Raw genomic sequence first — 17,663 nt, 5'->3', positions numbered from 1 at the left:
TTACGGCACACAGCCAGCATAGAGTAATAAAATGTTTAGAAAAATTATCTTACATCCAGATAGAAACATTTATATTCCAGAATATCATATAAACATTATATTCAAGCATATCATATAAATACATGAGTACATTCAAATGTTAAGGATAAAACTTTGAACCGTGTTTCTGGAAGGATTTAGGACCATTTTTTCCAAATCGGAAACTTCCAAGTTGGAAAAAATGGCCTCCAAAGTGACTTATGGAGCCCGAATTCAACACTGGAGGCAATGGGAAGCCATTTTGAGGGGAAAGTCCATGCGATAAAATCAGCCTAACTTCTGAATTTGGCTTAAATTCGGAAGAGGTAAGTCAGGCACCGGAGGCCGTGCGATAAAGTCCCAAGAGAGAAATAAGTGTTCTCCTGGCTTCCAGTATTCTGGAGTGCCAAGATACAGGAGCGACTGACAAAGAACTAGCATCTATTTTGGTTTAGAGATTATTTGTGTTACTTTATTTGTAAATAGTGTTCAATTGAACTGTTTAAACAGATTAGATTGGTTGTGTATTTAGGTTTGGGCTCTACTTTGAAAGTCCGAACAGAATGTCCCAGTGTCACCCCTTCCACAACTTTCTAATAAATGGCCAGTATTTTCTTCTTGTCCCTGCCCCAGGGGGAAATAATAATCATTTTGCACTAATGCCTGGATTTCACTGCTTCCTTATTTTTGCATAGAAATATGTTCAAATGTTGCTCTTTGCCCTAGTCTTTCACTATTATCTGTATTTGTGAAAACAAAAAATGTGAAGCATAAGAACTTAATCTGTTGTTGTTGTTGTTAGCTGTTACCAGAATAAATAAAAAACTGGAAGACAGGCAATGTAACCATAGAGAGTTGGTGATGCAGAGTATAAAATACTTTATTAATGAGGAAATTAAGAGAGAAATTAAATTAACAAGTTGAAGAAGTCCATGTTACATTATTCTTTTATAGGCTTCCATTCCTAGAATATGCTAATAAAAATTTCCAAATGATGACTCCACTATTCCATCATCTATTCTAGAACTTGGGAACAATGTCTTATAAGCAATTTCAACCAGGATTTCATTCCCAGAGATGTCCACTGTAATTGTTTTCATATTTTTAAACATACCCAATAGCATCCACCTTCATTATTGTTAATGCAATTCGTTCATTTTTTGACTGTTTGTTTTATTAACCAATTTGTTATCTGTTATATTTGCAGTATTTCCTGTGAAACAAACAAGCAAGCAAACACATTCGGGGGACAACACCACTCCTGCATACCTTCCCCTAATGAAGCCCAAAAGGTAAATGAATCTGGCAGCAAACTCCCTGAGTACCCTCCTGCATCTCTACACACTACCAATGGTGCAGTGAATCCAGTCTTTAAAAGATCTCTCGAAGGGGCTGAACCTATTTAGGAATTATATTCAGCTCCCCTTTGAAGGCTCAGTGAAAACCTGAATTCACTGCCCAGCTGACTTGGGACTCACCAGCTGCACCCAAATGCACCCAACCAAAGGGCAAGCGAGAATCATTGCTTGCAAACCAGATTTGTTAAGCTTTGGCTGAAGGAAGAGAATAGTGAGCGTAATGTACGAAGGCACTTATAGTTTCAAAGAAAAAAAGAAAAGAAAGAAAAAAGAACCAGCCCAACAGCCAATCTTGTTTACACTGCTGCCCATCTCTTAAGAGAAGCAGAGATGTCTTGCAAATTAAAGGCCAGCCAGCTCTTAAAAACCAAAGAAAAGGAAATGTGGCTGTGTGATTTGACTTCCCTAAATGGGTAGCAGCATTTGTAATAGATGGTCACATTCTGTATTTTGTGGCTACAGAACATGCTGCTAATGGATTGGATCCAGATCAAGTTGCATGCAGCTGGGTTTGTTGCAGAAAGCTTCCTTGTCACTTGTGTTCTCCCCTCCCCTTTTTCAAACACTATGCAGAGGGACAAGAGGCTCTGATGAATGAGTTGAACTGTGAGATTAGATCCGTTCATACCACCTTGAGATACCCTCAGTGAGCAAGAGCTTGCCACCTAGAGAAGATGCTTCCTGGGTAAGGGTTCAACCCTATCAACAAGGGGTGAGGAAGCCATATACACATTCCCATATCACCACTGCAGTGCAAAAAAAAATAAAAAATGCTATCTAAATGTACAGTTGTGTCCCTTGAATTTTCTGGGAGGTGTTATTGACTATTTGCATACTATTTGGGGGCTGGATATTTTTAAAAGCTCAAAACAGCATATTATTAGACACAGGAAACAATTTCTGGTCCTACAAATGTATCAATAAGCTGGACAGGGAAGCAGAACTAAGAAGCTCTTATTTCCCATATTGACAAATGTAAGTCACCAGAAATGTTATGCAGAAAGGCTTATATCAGGGGTGGGGATTCTTTAGTCTTCCAGGCCTGTTACAGACAGCCAAAATAAAGCTGCTTCGAGTCACTTTGGAGGTATGGTGTTTCAATGATGCATGCGTCCTAAGAGTCCAGAAGCCACACCAAAGCCACGCTCCAGTCTGGAGCGTGGCTTTGGTGCGACTTCTGGACTCTTAGGACGCATACATCATTGAAACACCATACCTTCACTGTGACTCGAAGCAGCTTTATTTTGGCTGTCTGTAACAGGCCCCAGATGCTTTAGATTTTAATTCTGAACCTCTGAAGCGCAGCAATACACATTCTGCAGGATGTCCCAGGGATCCTCTGGATTTTTAATCCTGAAATCCTGCTGTTTTCTTTTCTCAGATATTTTTCTTCCACCACTTTAGCCTTTGTAGTACTAGGAAAGGAACCCAAACCAGCTTCTACTGCCAATTATCACCCACAAGGTGATAAGAAAGCAGAAAAATCTAGCATCCAGATACCCAAAAATGCAACCCATGAAAGGGCAAAGTCTTTTACACAGATTCTCTCAACGGTAGTGGAATATTCTTAAGGCCCACACAAACACAAGGAGGCTTTTTCCTGGGTCTTCCTTGGTTCAGTCCCTGGGATCACTTATTCCTGTGAGTCAACAAACTACTTGGAAATGAAATACTCAAAGAGATTAAAAAGTAGGTTGTGGGTTTCTGAGTTTGCTGGAGTGACCCAAATTGATAGCTTCTGTGCCAAGAACACTAGAAAAGAAAGGCTCAAGTATGCAAGCCAGACTGAAATCTTTGCCATTGTCATTTTCACATTACATTTGCGAGGCTTTTTGGAGACAGAAATCATCCCTAGCATTTGAAAGGGCAAACAATTGCCAAGAGTGGATTGTTGTGAGGAACTGCTGCTGAATCAGAAACAGGGATGAATTAAGAGAGTAATATTCAGAAATTATTTATACTGAGCATTGCTATTTTCAGACTTGGGAAGTGAGAAGTTCAATGTTAATTTGTGTTATTGTGTTATACTGTTATGTGATGGTGGTGGTGGTGGTGGTGGTGGTGGTGGTGGTGATGATATAGATATACAATACTTCTATCTTAAACTAACAACACACACATACATACACATATATATATATGAAACATATATATAATTCCCTTCTTAGCCCTGAAATCTCCCCGCAATCTCCCTATCGGGCAATAATAACAGACTCCAGTCAGAGCTTGGAAAAGTTGCTTTCTGGACTACAGTGGCCAGAATCCTCTAGCCAGCAAGGCCATGTCCTGGCTCCAGCCAATGTTGCATAAGCAGTCTTCTGACTCACACATCAGGACTTCTCCTATCTACTGAAACCTCCACACTCCTTGCATGTGGCACTAGAGGATTCACTATACCTATGAAACAGAACTGAGGGGCAAGTTTAGACCTATAGATTGGTGAAGAGATCCAGTCCACTGAAGGTGTTGAATTCCAGTTTTGCACAGATAGTTGATTCATCCCAGTTGGGAGCAGGAAAGGAGTCCTGTTCCATTGGAACTAGTAGCAACAAGGGCAAGCAAAAATGCTTTTGGTAGAAGCAGAGGTATGCTTTTCATTGGGTCTTTGGATAATATCCACCATGCAGGTGAGCAGTGAGAAAGTTTTCACTGGGGAGCAGTGACAAAAATTGAGGAAGCAAACCAAAAAATTGATTTGGACACTGGAGGTTTCTGTACTAAAAGTGTTTTCATAGGTAATGACAAAAAACCCCTAGTTAATGTATTTTAATTAGAAAGTATGTTGTGATGTTTCCAAAACAAAGTAAGTCAAAATACAATACAAGTACAAAGTCAAAAGTAAAAATACAGTATTTTCTACATGCAAAATAACTGTGCAGTATAAATAATAGTGACTAGGAAGTAAAGTTATATTGTGTAAGTCATCCTGTTGTGATGACCGGAACTGTTTAAAAAATCTAATGGTTTGAGGTTTTTCTGCAAACTTGTATAGAAACTATTGCCTTGAAATTCCATCAAATACATTACTTTCCAAAGCCAAAATTACAAAATGTGTTTTTCTCTGATAAATCACGGAACAGTTGTATGAAAGTCAGCATGTGTGTCAATGGTGGAATGAATTTTCACAGTTACCCAAATGATGCCACCTGGAGAAGCACCAAATATGGTCCCTGCAGCATACAACGGGTACATGGCTTCCTTGTACAGATACAATGTTGTAGTACGTTCACAAAGTGTTAGTGCTGGGGTTCCGCATGGTTCTACACTATCCTTTCCTTTGGATGCCTAAACTGTATTATAAACATTCTACTGAAATTTGGGGACTGGAGGAAAATTTCACTGTGGAGCAGAATTTTTAAATGAGGGCATTTTTCTACCTACCCATCCCTATACCCTTGCGGTCCTATCATGAATGGTAAGCAATTCTCCACCTTATGGTCCTGCCCCATACAAGTGGCCCTGTACAACTGGCCAGGAATAAGACTGAAACTCTTTGCCTGTGCGGACTAAATTGCAAAGATGTAGAGCTTGAAAATATTACTTTTTCAGATTTAAGTTCCTAGAATCCCAATGCTGGCATAGCCACTGGCCACGCTGGCTGGAGATTTGGGGAACTGTCGTCCAAAAGGGTAACTTTTCCAAGCCAAGCACAGCATCTCATTCCCAAAACAGCTGTTGTCCTGAGATGACAGCCCCACATTTGGCAGTGCTTTACTTAAGCAATGGAGAAGTATCAGTTGTGCAGTTGTCAGTTTTGGAATGGTGCCACTCCAGACTAAAAATGCCAGGAACACTGTGGCTCCTTTTAATATGCTGACTGTGTATTTACATCAGTCCTGAAAATGTGCAACCTTGCACATTTTTTTTTTGAAATCCCTACAATTCTTTTGCTCCACAAAAAAAACAGGCTCAGCATTCTTGTCTTTCAAGAGACACTCCCACAGTTTCCATTGTTAAACAATTCCCTTCTCTAGCATGTCATATGTTGTCCAGCATCCTTGCCATGACTGCCACCCTCTGTTATATGAAGGCAGAGCATGAAAAAGTTACTGCACCTCCCAAAATCCCCTAGCCATTTGTAACATTTGTAAGTTCTGTGATAAGCACTAATGACTTTGAAATGCAGCAGGACAATAGTTAACAGATGTGGGCAGAAAAATGTTGACTTCAAATCCACTTTCTGGACAAAGATTCCTAGAAGTTTTCTGGAACTGATATGGATGGGAATGTTGAGAATGTACAGTAAGCATCAGAAAATTATCCTATGTACTTTTTAATATAATGAAAATATACTGATTGAAAAATGTAAGAGGATCACAACCACACTCAGGTGATTACAGGAGTGAAGAACTGAATTTCTGAACATGTGTATAATCTTGCTATTGGAAAAGGCAGTACTCTGTAAATGTATTCAGAAGGTAACTTCTCATGTTTGTAATTTAGCATCAGTTTGGTATAGTAAATAGAGTCCAGATTTTGACTGGCAAGACCTAAGTTTTAATCTCTTCTCATCCATGAAGCTCACTGCTTCTCAGCCTGACCTACTAAACAGAGTTACAGCAAGGCTAAAATGAGCGTAGACATATATGAATTCCTTAGGAAAAATGAAGGATTAAATCTGTGTGAGCAACAGAGATGTGTGCACCCACAAATAGGCTTCCCATATCCCGCCTGGGGGCGGGACTTTCCCGATTTGGGGCGGGTCCGCACGGTCCCACCCCGGTTTGGCCCCGCCCCCGGGACTCCCCCCCCCAGCGAGTCCTGCAGGCTTGGCTGGGGCTTGGAGGACGGCTGTCTCCCAAGCCCTAGCCATGCCCTGGGGGCTCCTCCACGATCGTGGAGTCCTCCAGGCTTGGCTGGGACTTGGAGGACGGCTGAAGCCAAGCCCCAAACCTCTGCCTGGCTGCCTCTGTCTCTGGGGGGGGGGGAATCCCGGGGGGGGGGCAAAACGGCGACAGAGGCAGCCAGGCAGGGGTTTGGGGCTTGGCTTCAGTGAGGCCCCATTCCCTTGCCTGGCTTCCTCCGTTGGTGACGGAGGCAGCCAGGCAGGGGAAAGAGCCTTTTCTCTTTCTCCTCCTCCTCTTCTTCTGCCTCCTTTTCTTCCTCCCCTTCTTCCTCCTCCTCTTCTTCTTCTTCTTTCTCCTCCTCTTCCTCCCCTTCTTCATCTTTTTCCTCCTCTTCTTCTTCCTCCTCTCCTCCTCCTCCCCTTCTTCCTCCCCTTCTTCCTCTTCCTTCTTCCTCCTCTTCCTCCCCTTCTTCATCTTTTTCCTCCTCTTCTTCTTCCTCCTCTCCTCCTCCTCCTCCTCCCCTTCTTCCTCCCCTTCTTCCTCTTCCTTCTTCCTCCTTTTCCTCCTCTTCTTCATCTTCTTTCTCCTCCTCTTCTTCTCCATCTCTTCTTCTCCTCCTCCCCTTCTTCCTCTTCCTTCTTCCTCCTTTTCCTCCTCTTCTTCATCTTCTTCCTCCTCCTCTTCTTCTCCATCTCTTCTTCTCCTCCTCCTCTTCCTCCCCTTCTTCCTCTTCCTTCTTCCTCCTTTTCCTCCTCTTCTTCATCTTCTTTCTCCTCCTCTTCTTCTCCATCTCTTCTTCTCCTCCTCCTCTTCCTCCCCTTCTTCCTCCTCCTCTTCTTCTTCTCCTCTTCCTCCTCCTCTGCCTTTTCCACTCTTCCTCCTCTTCAATGCCCAAATATGCTGTTTGGAATGGGGGGGGAGGTTAGCCAGAAAGGGAAGTACATTTCTGCCATCTGTCTAGGAACAATGCCAAAATGTCCTCCATTTTGATCATGCCTAAGAAACATGCATTTATATTAACATTTTTTAAAAAATCATCAATTTTTGCGTGTCCTCCATTTTTAAAAATGTGTCCTACATTTGAAAATTTTGTCCTACCTTTGTCCTACATTTGTCCCAGTTTGGAGGTCCAGAATTATGGCAACCCTACCCACAAACACACACAAAATAGTGACCTTGGGCAAGTTACAGTCTCTCAGCCTCTGAGAGTGGCAATGGTAAACTCCCTCTGATGAAACTTGCCAAGAAAACCCCATGACAGATTCACCATGGCGTCACCATAAATCAGTAATGACTTGAAGGCATACAACAGCAACAACAACAAGCCAGCATGGCCAATGGCTGGAGTACTCTGGGAGTCACAGTTCGAAAAAATAACATTTCCAAATCCTGGTCCAAACAGTACATTCTTCCCAAGTCTGAAATGATGATCAAACCTCCATTATAAATGACAGGCAGCATAAACCACAGCCTTAATGACTGCCACATGTAGGAAACGCCTATCAGTTTTTTGCTTGCAGTAAATGCAATTGTCTATTATGTACATTCACTGACTACATAGATATTACTAGGTCTAAAACTCTCATTGTCACTTAAATGAGGTTTTTCTAACTCAAGTCTCTTTCAGAGTCCTTACTTCTATGCATTAATAAAACACAGGAGAAACATACCACAGACATATACCAGACGTCTTGGAAGCAAAAAAGGAGTTCCAAATGCATTTGCATTGTCAACTCCATCTTTATTCGAATCCTTGCATGTGTGAACAACTGAACTTGCACAGATGAGGACCGATGTGGACTGATGTGGTTCCATTGTGTGAATCACAAAACTGGAATGTGTGAGTGAGATTATTCCTGTTGTGGTGCTTTTAAAAAAGGAGCTCTGAATGCCCCCTCAGAATCTCATTTGCCTGCCCCCACCAATTCAGACCCATTGATCCTGATTAGACAGGGGAGGGATGCGGTAGAAATGGATCATTTGTGTCTTAGATTGTCTCATCTATAATGAGAATTCCTGCCCTGTTTGTCCAGTTCCAAAACAACAACCCTGAAACCAATGTAGTGGAAAGTGGTTCCCACTAAGGAAAATCCTGAAAGAGCTGCCAAGTGTGCACTGACTGGAGAATCATTTTAAAACAAATAGTTATCTGTATATCTCATTCCTCCAGTGAGCTCAAGGTAGCACATGCAGCTCCCTTCCTCTCCACATTTTTCCTCACAACAACCCCATAAGGTAGGATAGTTAGAAAGAAAGATACAGAGCCAGACTCATTCAATAAACTCCATGATTCATTAATGGCTAAAACTCAGAGCTCCCAAGTCCTTGCCCAGTTTGCTAACCACTGAGGAAGTTGTAGACCAAGTCTATGAAAGCTTGTGCTACAACTTCTTTCACATGGTTAGTCTCAAAGGTGCTACAAGATCCTTTTGCACACTGCATCAAAAGTCCTTGAGAACCAGTCCTTCTCTTCTACAGCTTCCCACTATGTATTTTAGATATATTTTATTTTAGATGTATTTTATATACCTCACATGGATGGAAGCTACAGTCCTATGCACACGTACACTTCCTTGGGAACAAATATCATGAAGCTCCACTGGATTTACTTCTGAGAGAGCCAGCATGGTGTAGTGGTTTGAATATTGGACTACAACTCTGGAGACCAGGGTTCAAATCCCTCCTCGGCCATGATCCTGAGCAAGTCACACACACTCAGTCTCATGGGAAGGGAATGGCAAACCTCTTCTGAACACACCTTGCCAAGAAAACCCCATGATAGCATCACCTTAGGGTTACCATAAATCAGAAATGACTTAAAGGCCCACAACAACAACAACAACAACAACAACAACAACAATGCCCATCCAAAGAGTAGCCCTATGGAGAATGAAATGCACACCTCAGACAACATTCACACCAAAATTATACCTGTAAAATTACACCCACAAAATAAAGCACAAAATTCATTTAAGTGCTATTGCATAATTTTGTTACAGGTGTAATTCTGGGTGTGAATTTTGTTCCAAGGCTGTATTGTCTTCCTTTTGGGGTCCTCTTCTTTGTAGTGTTTTGCTTTCTGGGAGACCCTCCACCTTTCTCTTATGACTGTGAGGAATAAAACATTCAAGCCTTACCCTGTTCCAGCTGATGGTTCTCATCTCTTCCTTTCCCCTGATTTTCACTTCCAGCAGAAGACAACGGCCACAAATTACCACCTAGTTTTTCTTCTCCAGCAGTACCATTACCACTATGCTGGACCCATCATCTCTTGAGCTTCTTCAGATGAAGCATTTGCTTGTCCAGAAGTTCAGCCGTTGCCATACTGTGCCTCTGCATGGCTTACCACCGCCTTTCGTAATGCCAACCAGATGTTACCTTTTCAAGGTGATGCCACCCCAACCATCACCCCTGAAGAATAGGGTCATTTGCTCAGCCAGATGAGCCTCTTGCTCCCCACTGCAAGAGTGGGGCTAAATTCTCCCATCCCATCTGAAGAAGCTCTGTTGCAAAACTCCTTCCCAGATGGCCCAAGGAGTGTGCTAGAACTATTTCCTTGGCAGACTGGCTCTGAAATGCATGCTGGTGGGGACGGCATTGGGGCTCAAGGCTTGTTAGCAGCCAGCAAACTTTGTAGTTGTTGAATGCTCAAAGTGTGTCAGCTCTGGCAGGCTTGTGGGGAGGGAAGGGGAAGGGGGGAGTGGAGGTCTGCTCTCTTATGGAGGCTCTTTTCACAATAAAAGCCCTTCTCTTGGAAAGTTAAAAGCTGAGATAAGTTGTTCAAGATTGAAGCTATCATTTTGGACTAGTCAGGGATAGGCTCTTTTCCAGCAGGGAGGGTAAAACCAGATGGAAGCAGGGGATTTTTGGGGGAATATTCAGTCATTCATCGAAGAATGCAAGGCCTCTCAAAGTGCAGAAAATTTCTGGAAGACAACTAGATGAGGGAGAAGACAATGCGATATAGTGGTTAGAGTGCCAACCCTCAGCCCACTAAGCCAAATATTGACCCAGTCATGCATTGGGAAATCCAACAGCAAACACACTCACATGCCTTCTTTCTCTTTGCCTAACCAAGGATGTGGTAAAGATTCAGTGGGGAGCAGAAAGACCCAAAGGTACTTGCCCTGAGCTCCCTGGAGGCAGTCTGGGATCAAATGCATTACATAAAACCAGCTACAGCTATGGTTACAACTAGGATTGCCGTATTCCAGTCCCTAGTATCCAGGCATCGAATTCGCATATTATACAAACTATCATTATGCATATTATTAATTTGCATTCAGATTGTGCAAATCCAATACATTAATCATTGCACTTTTTCTACCATTATGTTTCAACTCCATATGCATTTTGGCTGGTGGAATAAAAGTATCACTGTTTTGTGGATTTGGGATGTTATTGTAGTTTGCTATATGGCAAGTATGGCCATATAGTACCAAGGCCGAGTATGTGGCCTGAATAGAGTACCAAGCTAAGCATATCTTTTTGTTTTCTTTTTTTCCCCCCTCTAGCTGGTGTAAAGAGAGTGAAGTTTCTCTGGAGGATGTTTAGAAGGGAAGTTCCACCGTGCTGCCTAGCCCTAGGCTCAAGCTGCCATGACAATCCCACACAACACAAGGCCATTTCAGCTTGCCTCCTTTTCTTTCTTGCTTTCTGAGGGAAGAGGAAAGGGAAATAATAATATGCGTGCCATAGGTTCGCCATCACAGCCATAAGGTGACCTAATCCCATTGGGGATAGGACACTTATTTTGGCTGTGCAATAATCTCCAATCACTAACCCTGATGTCTTTCCTGGGCCTGCAGTAGCTGCTTTTTCACCCACCTTATTCATCCTAAGAACTTGGTCTTTTGCATGCACTTGTTCAAAATGGCACCTTCTGCTCACCGAAAACCTGTCAGACAATAGGAGAGATCCTGCATTGGAAGACATAGGATTTGTCTACACATGGGGGGGGCATCCAAATGGACTCCACATCTGTTTTGCCCTGCACCCAGAGCTGCCCCACACCTGTTTTCTCCACAGTAGTTATTGTGGATGTTGCTGTGGTCCACCACTGCTGCCTTTCCTCCATTAGCTCTCAGAGCCAGGAATATCTGGGCGAGTTCCCCACCCAGAAGGATGTTTTCAGAAACATTTTCCCCACTTGCAAGGTACCTGGCAGCTCATTCTGACATTGGAGCATGCCACCACCAGCAGTGTTGAGGAAACAAAAAAAAATTCATTCTAAGCAGGGAACTGGTCCAGAACTGCCCTGGCTATGGGAGCTGACAGAGGAAAGTGAGGGCACTTGTCATTCAATGGTCTGTCCTGCCTCTCCCCATCTCCCAAATCCAGGGTAGATCCATTGTTTACTTATAGGAAACACCTATGTTTCCTGCAAACTTCAGAGAAAAAAGTGAGTTTTTAACTTCTGCTTTAGGTGTTATACTCTGAGCTTGCTACTGATAGGGCTGTGTGTCACGTGTCCTGTCACAGCAGATTCAGGGGAAATGCAGGTCATTGTGTGACCTGATCATGCCAGATTTGTGGTGGTGGTCAGGTTTTGTCCCACTTGTTGACAAACCTGTAGCTATATCTCCCAATGTTATTATTGTTAACTGCCCTCAAGTCAGCCCTTGCTCCGTTGCTCTGCTCAAGCCTTGTAGATTCATGCCCATGAGCTCCCTGACTGAGTCTATCCATCTGGTGTGTGGTCTTCCTCTCTTTCTTCTGCCTTCTACTTTCATCAGCATTGATGTATTTTCGAGTGAGTCAATGTCTTCTCATTCATGTGGCCAAAGTATGACAGCCTCAGGAATTTGCCGCACTGCCCTTTTTCCCGAGCCGGGGTGGGCTGAACCCTTTTAAAAACTGATGTTATTGCACACCTCCATGCCCAGGCAGTAAGCATCCCATGTCTGATCCAGACTTTTCCTGTATTTTGCAATGAATGGGATTTTCCTGTGCTTTGCAGAGTACAGGAGAAGTCCAGATCAGGTATGGGATGCCTCCTGCATGGGCATGGAGGTGTGTGATAAAATCCATTTTTAAAAGATTTCAGCCTGTGCCTGGCTCGGGAAAAAGGGCAGTGCAATAAACTCCTCAGTTTTGTCATCTTAGCTTCCAGGAGGATTTCTGATTTGATCTGTTTAAGAATCCATTTGTCTTTTTGGCTGTCCAAGGTATCCTCAATCCCCAAAGCAAAAATGACAAGATCTTTTTCCTTTTAAAAAAAGCGTCAAAGAACACTGCATGCTGAGATTTCCAAAGATAAGCAAAACCAGCCTGTTTCTAGACAAAGTCTGTTCTACAAGCATCAGGAAACCTGCTGTTTTGTATCAAGCACAAGAGCAGACGGGGAGATAATGGGATTGTTTTTTCTACCTGGCTTGCTCCGCACCCGTTTGCTTGTCCTGCATGAGCTTGGAGGGACTGATGGGATTTGTGTCAGACAAGAGGGAACTCTTTAGCATAACAACTGCCAAACATTTCCATTGGCTCTATTCCCAGCTTGCATACTGACATACCTAATTTCTACCTGGTGGGTTGCAGTGTTTACAGCAACAGTTTCCAATGATCATGACACTCCAGTGATCATGAAAAAATAAAGTAAACATTCAGTTGCCAAGGAAGATATAGGGTGTGGGGAGCTATTCATCCGAAATCCTTCCCCTACCCTTAGATGTAGTTTTTGTTTTGTTTTTAGACAGCAGATAAGAAAATCTAGCTTGAACGATCAGTAGAAGCCAAGATGACTTAACCAAAGCTGTCATACTCTGGACATCACATGAGATGATATGACTCTTTATCAAAGACAAGAATGCTTCATAAAGTGGAAGGCAGTAGGAATAGGAGAAGACCACATTATAGATGGATTGGTTCAACAAAGGAAGCCAAGGCTCTGAGCTTGCAGGACCTGAGCAGAAGTATTGACCACACTTCTTAGATTCCTCCATCCAGCCTTCACTTTTTCAAGGCCTTTGACAGGGCCTTGTCTCAGTTTCTGAGGTCAAATTCTTAACATGTCAGGAATGCATTTGAAATGCCTATTTGCATGAAGGGATGGCATCTGAAGCAACTGCACAGATCAGCTGTCATGTCATTCACCATTTGCAGACAGAGCAGCTTGATTCTCCCAGCAGGAATGAGTTTGGCAGGAAATTGCTTATAAATTGAAGTTGTTCGAAAGAAGGAAAAAGAAAGGAAATAAAATGCTTCCAAACGAAAATGAAGACGAAAATCCATGGGGGAAACCAGCTGCTGCTCAGCTAGGTTCACTTGGGACATTCAGAAACACCCACACCCACACCAAATATGATATCATTTTGTAAGGTGTGCATGAACAAAGCTTTGAAAGAGTTATTCTAGAACCAGTTCATTAGCCCAAATTTGTTTAAAATTTTTTAAATGACTTGAAAAGTAATTTTAGAAGGGCCAGAGATTCCCTTCCCTTGTAGAAGAATAAAGATAGACTGTGGAGGCAAATGGTGTGGTAATGGTAAAGCAATAAACTCTCTTTGCGGGGGGGGGGGGGGGGGGACTTAGCACAAATGTTGTCCTAACCAGCTGTTATTGTGTGTGAATTGACAAACCTTAGCCTGGATTGGGCCTATTGGGGGAAGCTTTTAAACAAGATATTTGCATACAGTTTCACCTGTAAAGAAAATAAAATTGTTTTCAGAAGTATTCATAAATAAGCTGGAGAGAGGGATATTTTAAGATAACAAACAGCAACACAGTCAGCCAAGTAATGCAAGCATTAATTTTAAATATAGCTTTATCACACAGATTTAAACAGTTATTATCCCATGAAAATTGCACAGTTGTGATTAACTTTTTCACACACATCACTATTAAAATGCCATTATCCCAGGAATAAATAGGCAATCTACAGCAACAAATCATTCACGGGAGACCAAGGTTCACTTTCCTCCTTGCCCATGAAACCCACTGGGTGATCTTGGGTAAGTCACATGCTCTCAGCCTCAGGGGAGGGCAATGGCAAACCTCCTCTGAAAAAATGTTGCCAAGAAAACCCTGTGATAGGTTTGCCTTAGGGTCGCCATAAGTCAGAAAGGACTTGAAGGCACACAACAACAACTTAAAAAGATGATGCCCAAAATATTGCTGACATGGTGGTGGACCATCTTATAAACCTTGCTCATTTATTAGTAAAATAAAAGGGGCCCAAACTGTGGTGTCTTTCTAAAGTAATCATTTAGCGATTGTGAGTCTACAGATCAATTTTTCTGAGAGGGCAACTCACCAAACATGGTCTAACCAATGTCATAATGAGAGATCTTCCAGAGTTTTCCACATTCTTGTAGTTTTTGACCATTCGGACCCCAGTAGTATAGCAATAAAAAATTTATATAAAGCATTGGCATTAACACCTTCAAAAATAGTTAATAATAATAAAGCCCCTCTGCTGTATAAAGCTTTTTTTAATTAATTATCCTTTTCCACAAAAAAAACCTCTACCATTTCTGGTCACTGTAACCACATATGATCTATTCTCCCAAAAGCATCACAACCCCACCAACAAAACTGTGAGATATTAGTATTTATTTTATGCAATGTAACCAGTGTAAAAAGCCACCTATAAATTGTCCTCAATGTACATTCCCTGAAAGAACCAGATACATTACATACAGTATAAGGAGGTGTGAGCCATTATTTTATTCCACTGCACCTCTGAAATAGTGATGTGAAAGTCATAAAAATTTTGACCCATTCACACTTCCATATGTTTCTTCAATTATATCTTTGTATAAATTATATATCAGCCGTTTTACAGTTGTAAGGGAAATACACGCTGATTCAAATCTTATCAAAGCCCTTGGGGCTCTGAAGTATCTCTGCATATAATTAGTAATGGACTGCATTTGAACTTTTTGTAACCAGCCCACTTCACTATTAGAAGGTTTGGCTGAAATCTGTTCTGTTGATATTGGTTTACACATTAAGAATAGATATTTAATCATATATATCCTTTTCTCTTTCCATTGTTCATATGGTTTATATTTATCTCCATTTTTAAAATTAGGATGTAATAAAAAAAGATCAAAGAGGTGACATAACTGGGGCTAAAAATTTAGAGCAAATTTTCAGGTCACTAATCATTTCTAAAAGAAAGGGGTTAACAATACTATTTAACTTATCTTTAAAGAGGGGGAAAATGTTAATGGTTCCCTGTATAAAGCAGAAACATCACTCTCCATTTGACTAATGCTATCTCCTCACTTCCCTTAACAAATTTACAAATTTGTTTTATTTGAAATGCCAGTAATGAAAATGAATAAATGAGGAACAGCCAAGCCCCCAAAGTTAGCTTATATTTAATTTTATTAACAAATCTAATACTGTAGCTTTATTATTCTCTTTTTAAAAATGTCTAGACCTTTTTTGGTTTGTTTTTAACCAATCTCTGATTCTTTGAAAGTTGAGTCTCAAAGAAATTGTCTGGAATAGAAATAAAAATCTAGGAAGAATACATGCTTTAACAATTGATAGACATCGTAGCACACTCACTTGCAGTCTTGTCCAGTCTTTAAAGTTATTCCCTGAGGTATTTAAAAAATGAATTATAATTAAGATATAATAACTGGGCAATGTCTTTAGTGTCCCATTACATGCAGTGTCTCCCTTTGGAAGTTGCATGTAATGCTTCAGCCAATGGAAACTCTATTAGAAAAACTTGACCTGTTAGCTCCAGGAGTATTGCCTGGAAAAAGAAGATCATGGAAAATACCAAATGAAGGATTGGTTTTGATGGATTCCCTCCTACCTCTTGGGCAACTGTTCCTGGATTGCACTAAAAACATTGGCTGTCCTTCTGTTTATAAATTACAGTGGTGGTTTAAGTCTCAACCGTGAGAGCCAATGTGGTTTGGTGGTTTGAGTGTTGCACTACAACTCTGGAGACCAGAGTTCAGTTCTCCATCAACCATGGAGTACACAGCAACAAGAACAACAACAATGTCTGGCTCACACAGTTGCAACCCATCTTTATGATTGTTGCACATGTTGGAAGGGTTTCTTCCCAACCAAGCAACAACTAAAATCAGCCCCCAACCTACCTTTTCAGCAGGGCCACCCTCCCCAATTCTCTGTTGCCGGAGAGTGGTGGGAGGGGAGTGCATTGGGATGCATCCAACTACAGGAAAAGAGCTGGATGAATCCTCACTCATCTCCATGCTCTCCAGCAATATGGAAATTGTGCGTTTGGTTTTTTCTGTGTGGGGGGGTGTCACTCCTTAAAAGATAAGGGTAGTAATGATAGGTAGTACAGTGTAGCCTTGCCTTACACGGGTATCCGTTCCGGACACACACACACGCGCGCGTAAGGCAAATACCGTGTAAACTCAAGCCCCATTCAATAGAATGGGATTCATGCTCACAGTGGCACAGCACATGCAAACTACAGACACATGCACCATTTAATTTATTACAGTGCAGCTTCTACATAAAGTGGAAGCTGCGTGTGGCACACCGGCTTATGGAGCAGGTGCACTGTAATGGGAAGGGTAGTTATGAAAGAACTAGAGAAGATCCTAAAGAGTAAAGACAACTGAAAACTAAAATTAGAATCATCCAAGACATTGTATTTGCCATCACTGTATGTGAGAGCTGGACAGTGAAGAAAACATATAGGAAAAGTATCAGCTCATTTGATATGTGGTGATTTATTTAACCTGAATTTTAATAGCACAGCCAGTTTAATTTGTATTTTTACATGTACACTTTATTATGCTGTTTCTTGTTTTTAGAATTATTTTAGAAGCCGCTGAGAAACCCACAAAAGCAGGATATAAATCAAACAAATAAATTCCCATGCAATGTCCCCTGCGTTGTCTTGTTGTTTTTATATTGATTATCAGACTGATCAAAATATCACATAGGCAAAGCAATTGAGAAGACTCATACTTTCAAACCCATTTTAAGAACACCCATGATATTAAAAGTCTGATAATCTTTGTCCAGGGCAGACTCACCATCGCAGTGAAATAAAAACTACTCTCTAATAAAAAAAACTTAGTTTTAGTAAAGGCTTCCAAATCCAGATGCCTATAAAAATATATATTGTGTCCCAAGAAAAGGCTTTGCTATATACTAAAAACTTTCTTATGATAAAATAAAATAAGACTCCCATTCTAGAATATAAAGTAACATCTGTGCCAAGGTCTTTTTTCTTTTTCTTTTGGTGAGCTGGAGCATTTTTGCATTTCCCAAATATTTCTCTTGTCCCCTGTTTATGATTATGACTCAGATAAGCATACGGTGGTGGGAAATATACAGCCATTATACCTTTCAGAGGTATTTACTCATTCCGACGGCTTAAGCCAACTGTGCATACTGAGAAACTCCAAATTGCTTTTCTCACCACAAAACAGCTTCTGCAAAACTCATGCTGTGATGATTTAAATGAGTATGGCTTGCTTGAATGTCTAAAAAATATGAGATTTTACATGTCTCTCTGAACCACATTACAGAATTGTACTCATATAAATATGTT

General features: G+C 41.4%; 1 protein-coding gene across 1 annotated transcript in view; it reads right to left on the bottom strand.

Annotated features, from left to right (window-relative positions):
- GASK1A (golgi associated kinase 1A) overlaps positions 1-9,641 on the bottom strand; it is a 43,121-nt gene extending 33,480 nt beyond the window's left edge. Inside the window, exon 1 of the mRNA XM_089531310.1 lies at positions 9,301-9,641. Coding sequence (XP_089387436.1) covers positions 9,301-9,324 — 24 coding nt within the window. The 5' untranslated portion in view covers positions 9,325-9,641. The remainder of the gene's footprint in view (positions 1-9,300) is intronic.
- Positions 9,642-17,663: the final 8,022 nt, after the last annotated feature.

Source organism: Sceloporus occidentalis, unplaced genomic scaffold (assembly GCF_023333645.1).
Source record: "Sceloporus occidentalis isolate IW3139 unplaced genomic scaffold, rSceOcc1.0.p SCAF_7, whole genome shotgun sequence".
Lineage (NCBI taxonomy): Eukaryota > Metazoa > Chordata > Lepidosauria > Squamata > Phrynosomatidae > Sceloporus > Sceloporus occidentalis.
This window is presented reverse-complemented; position numbering and strand designations above follow the sequence as displayed.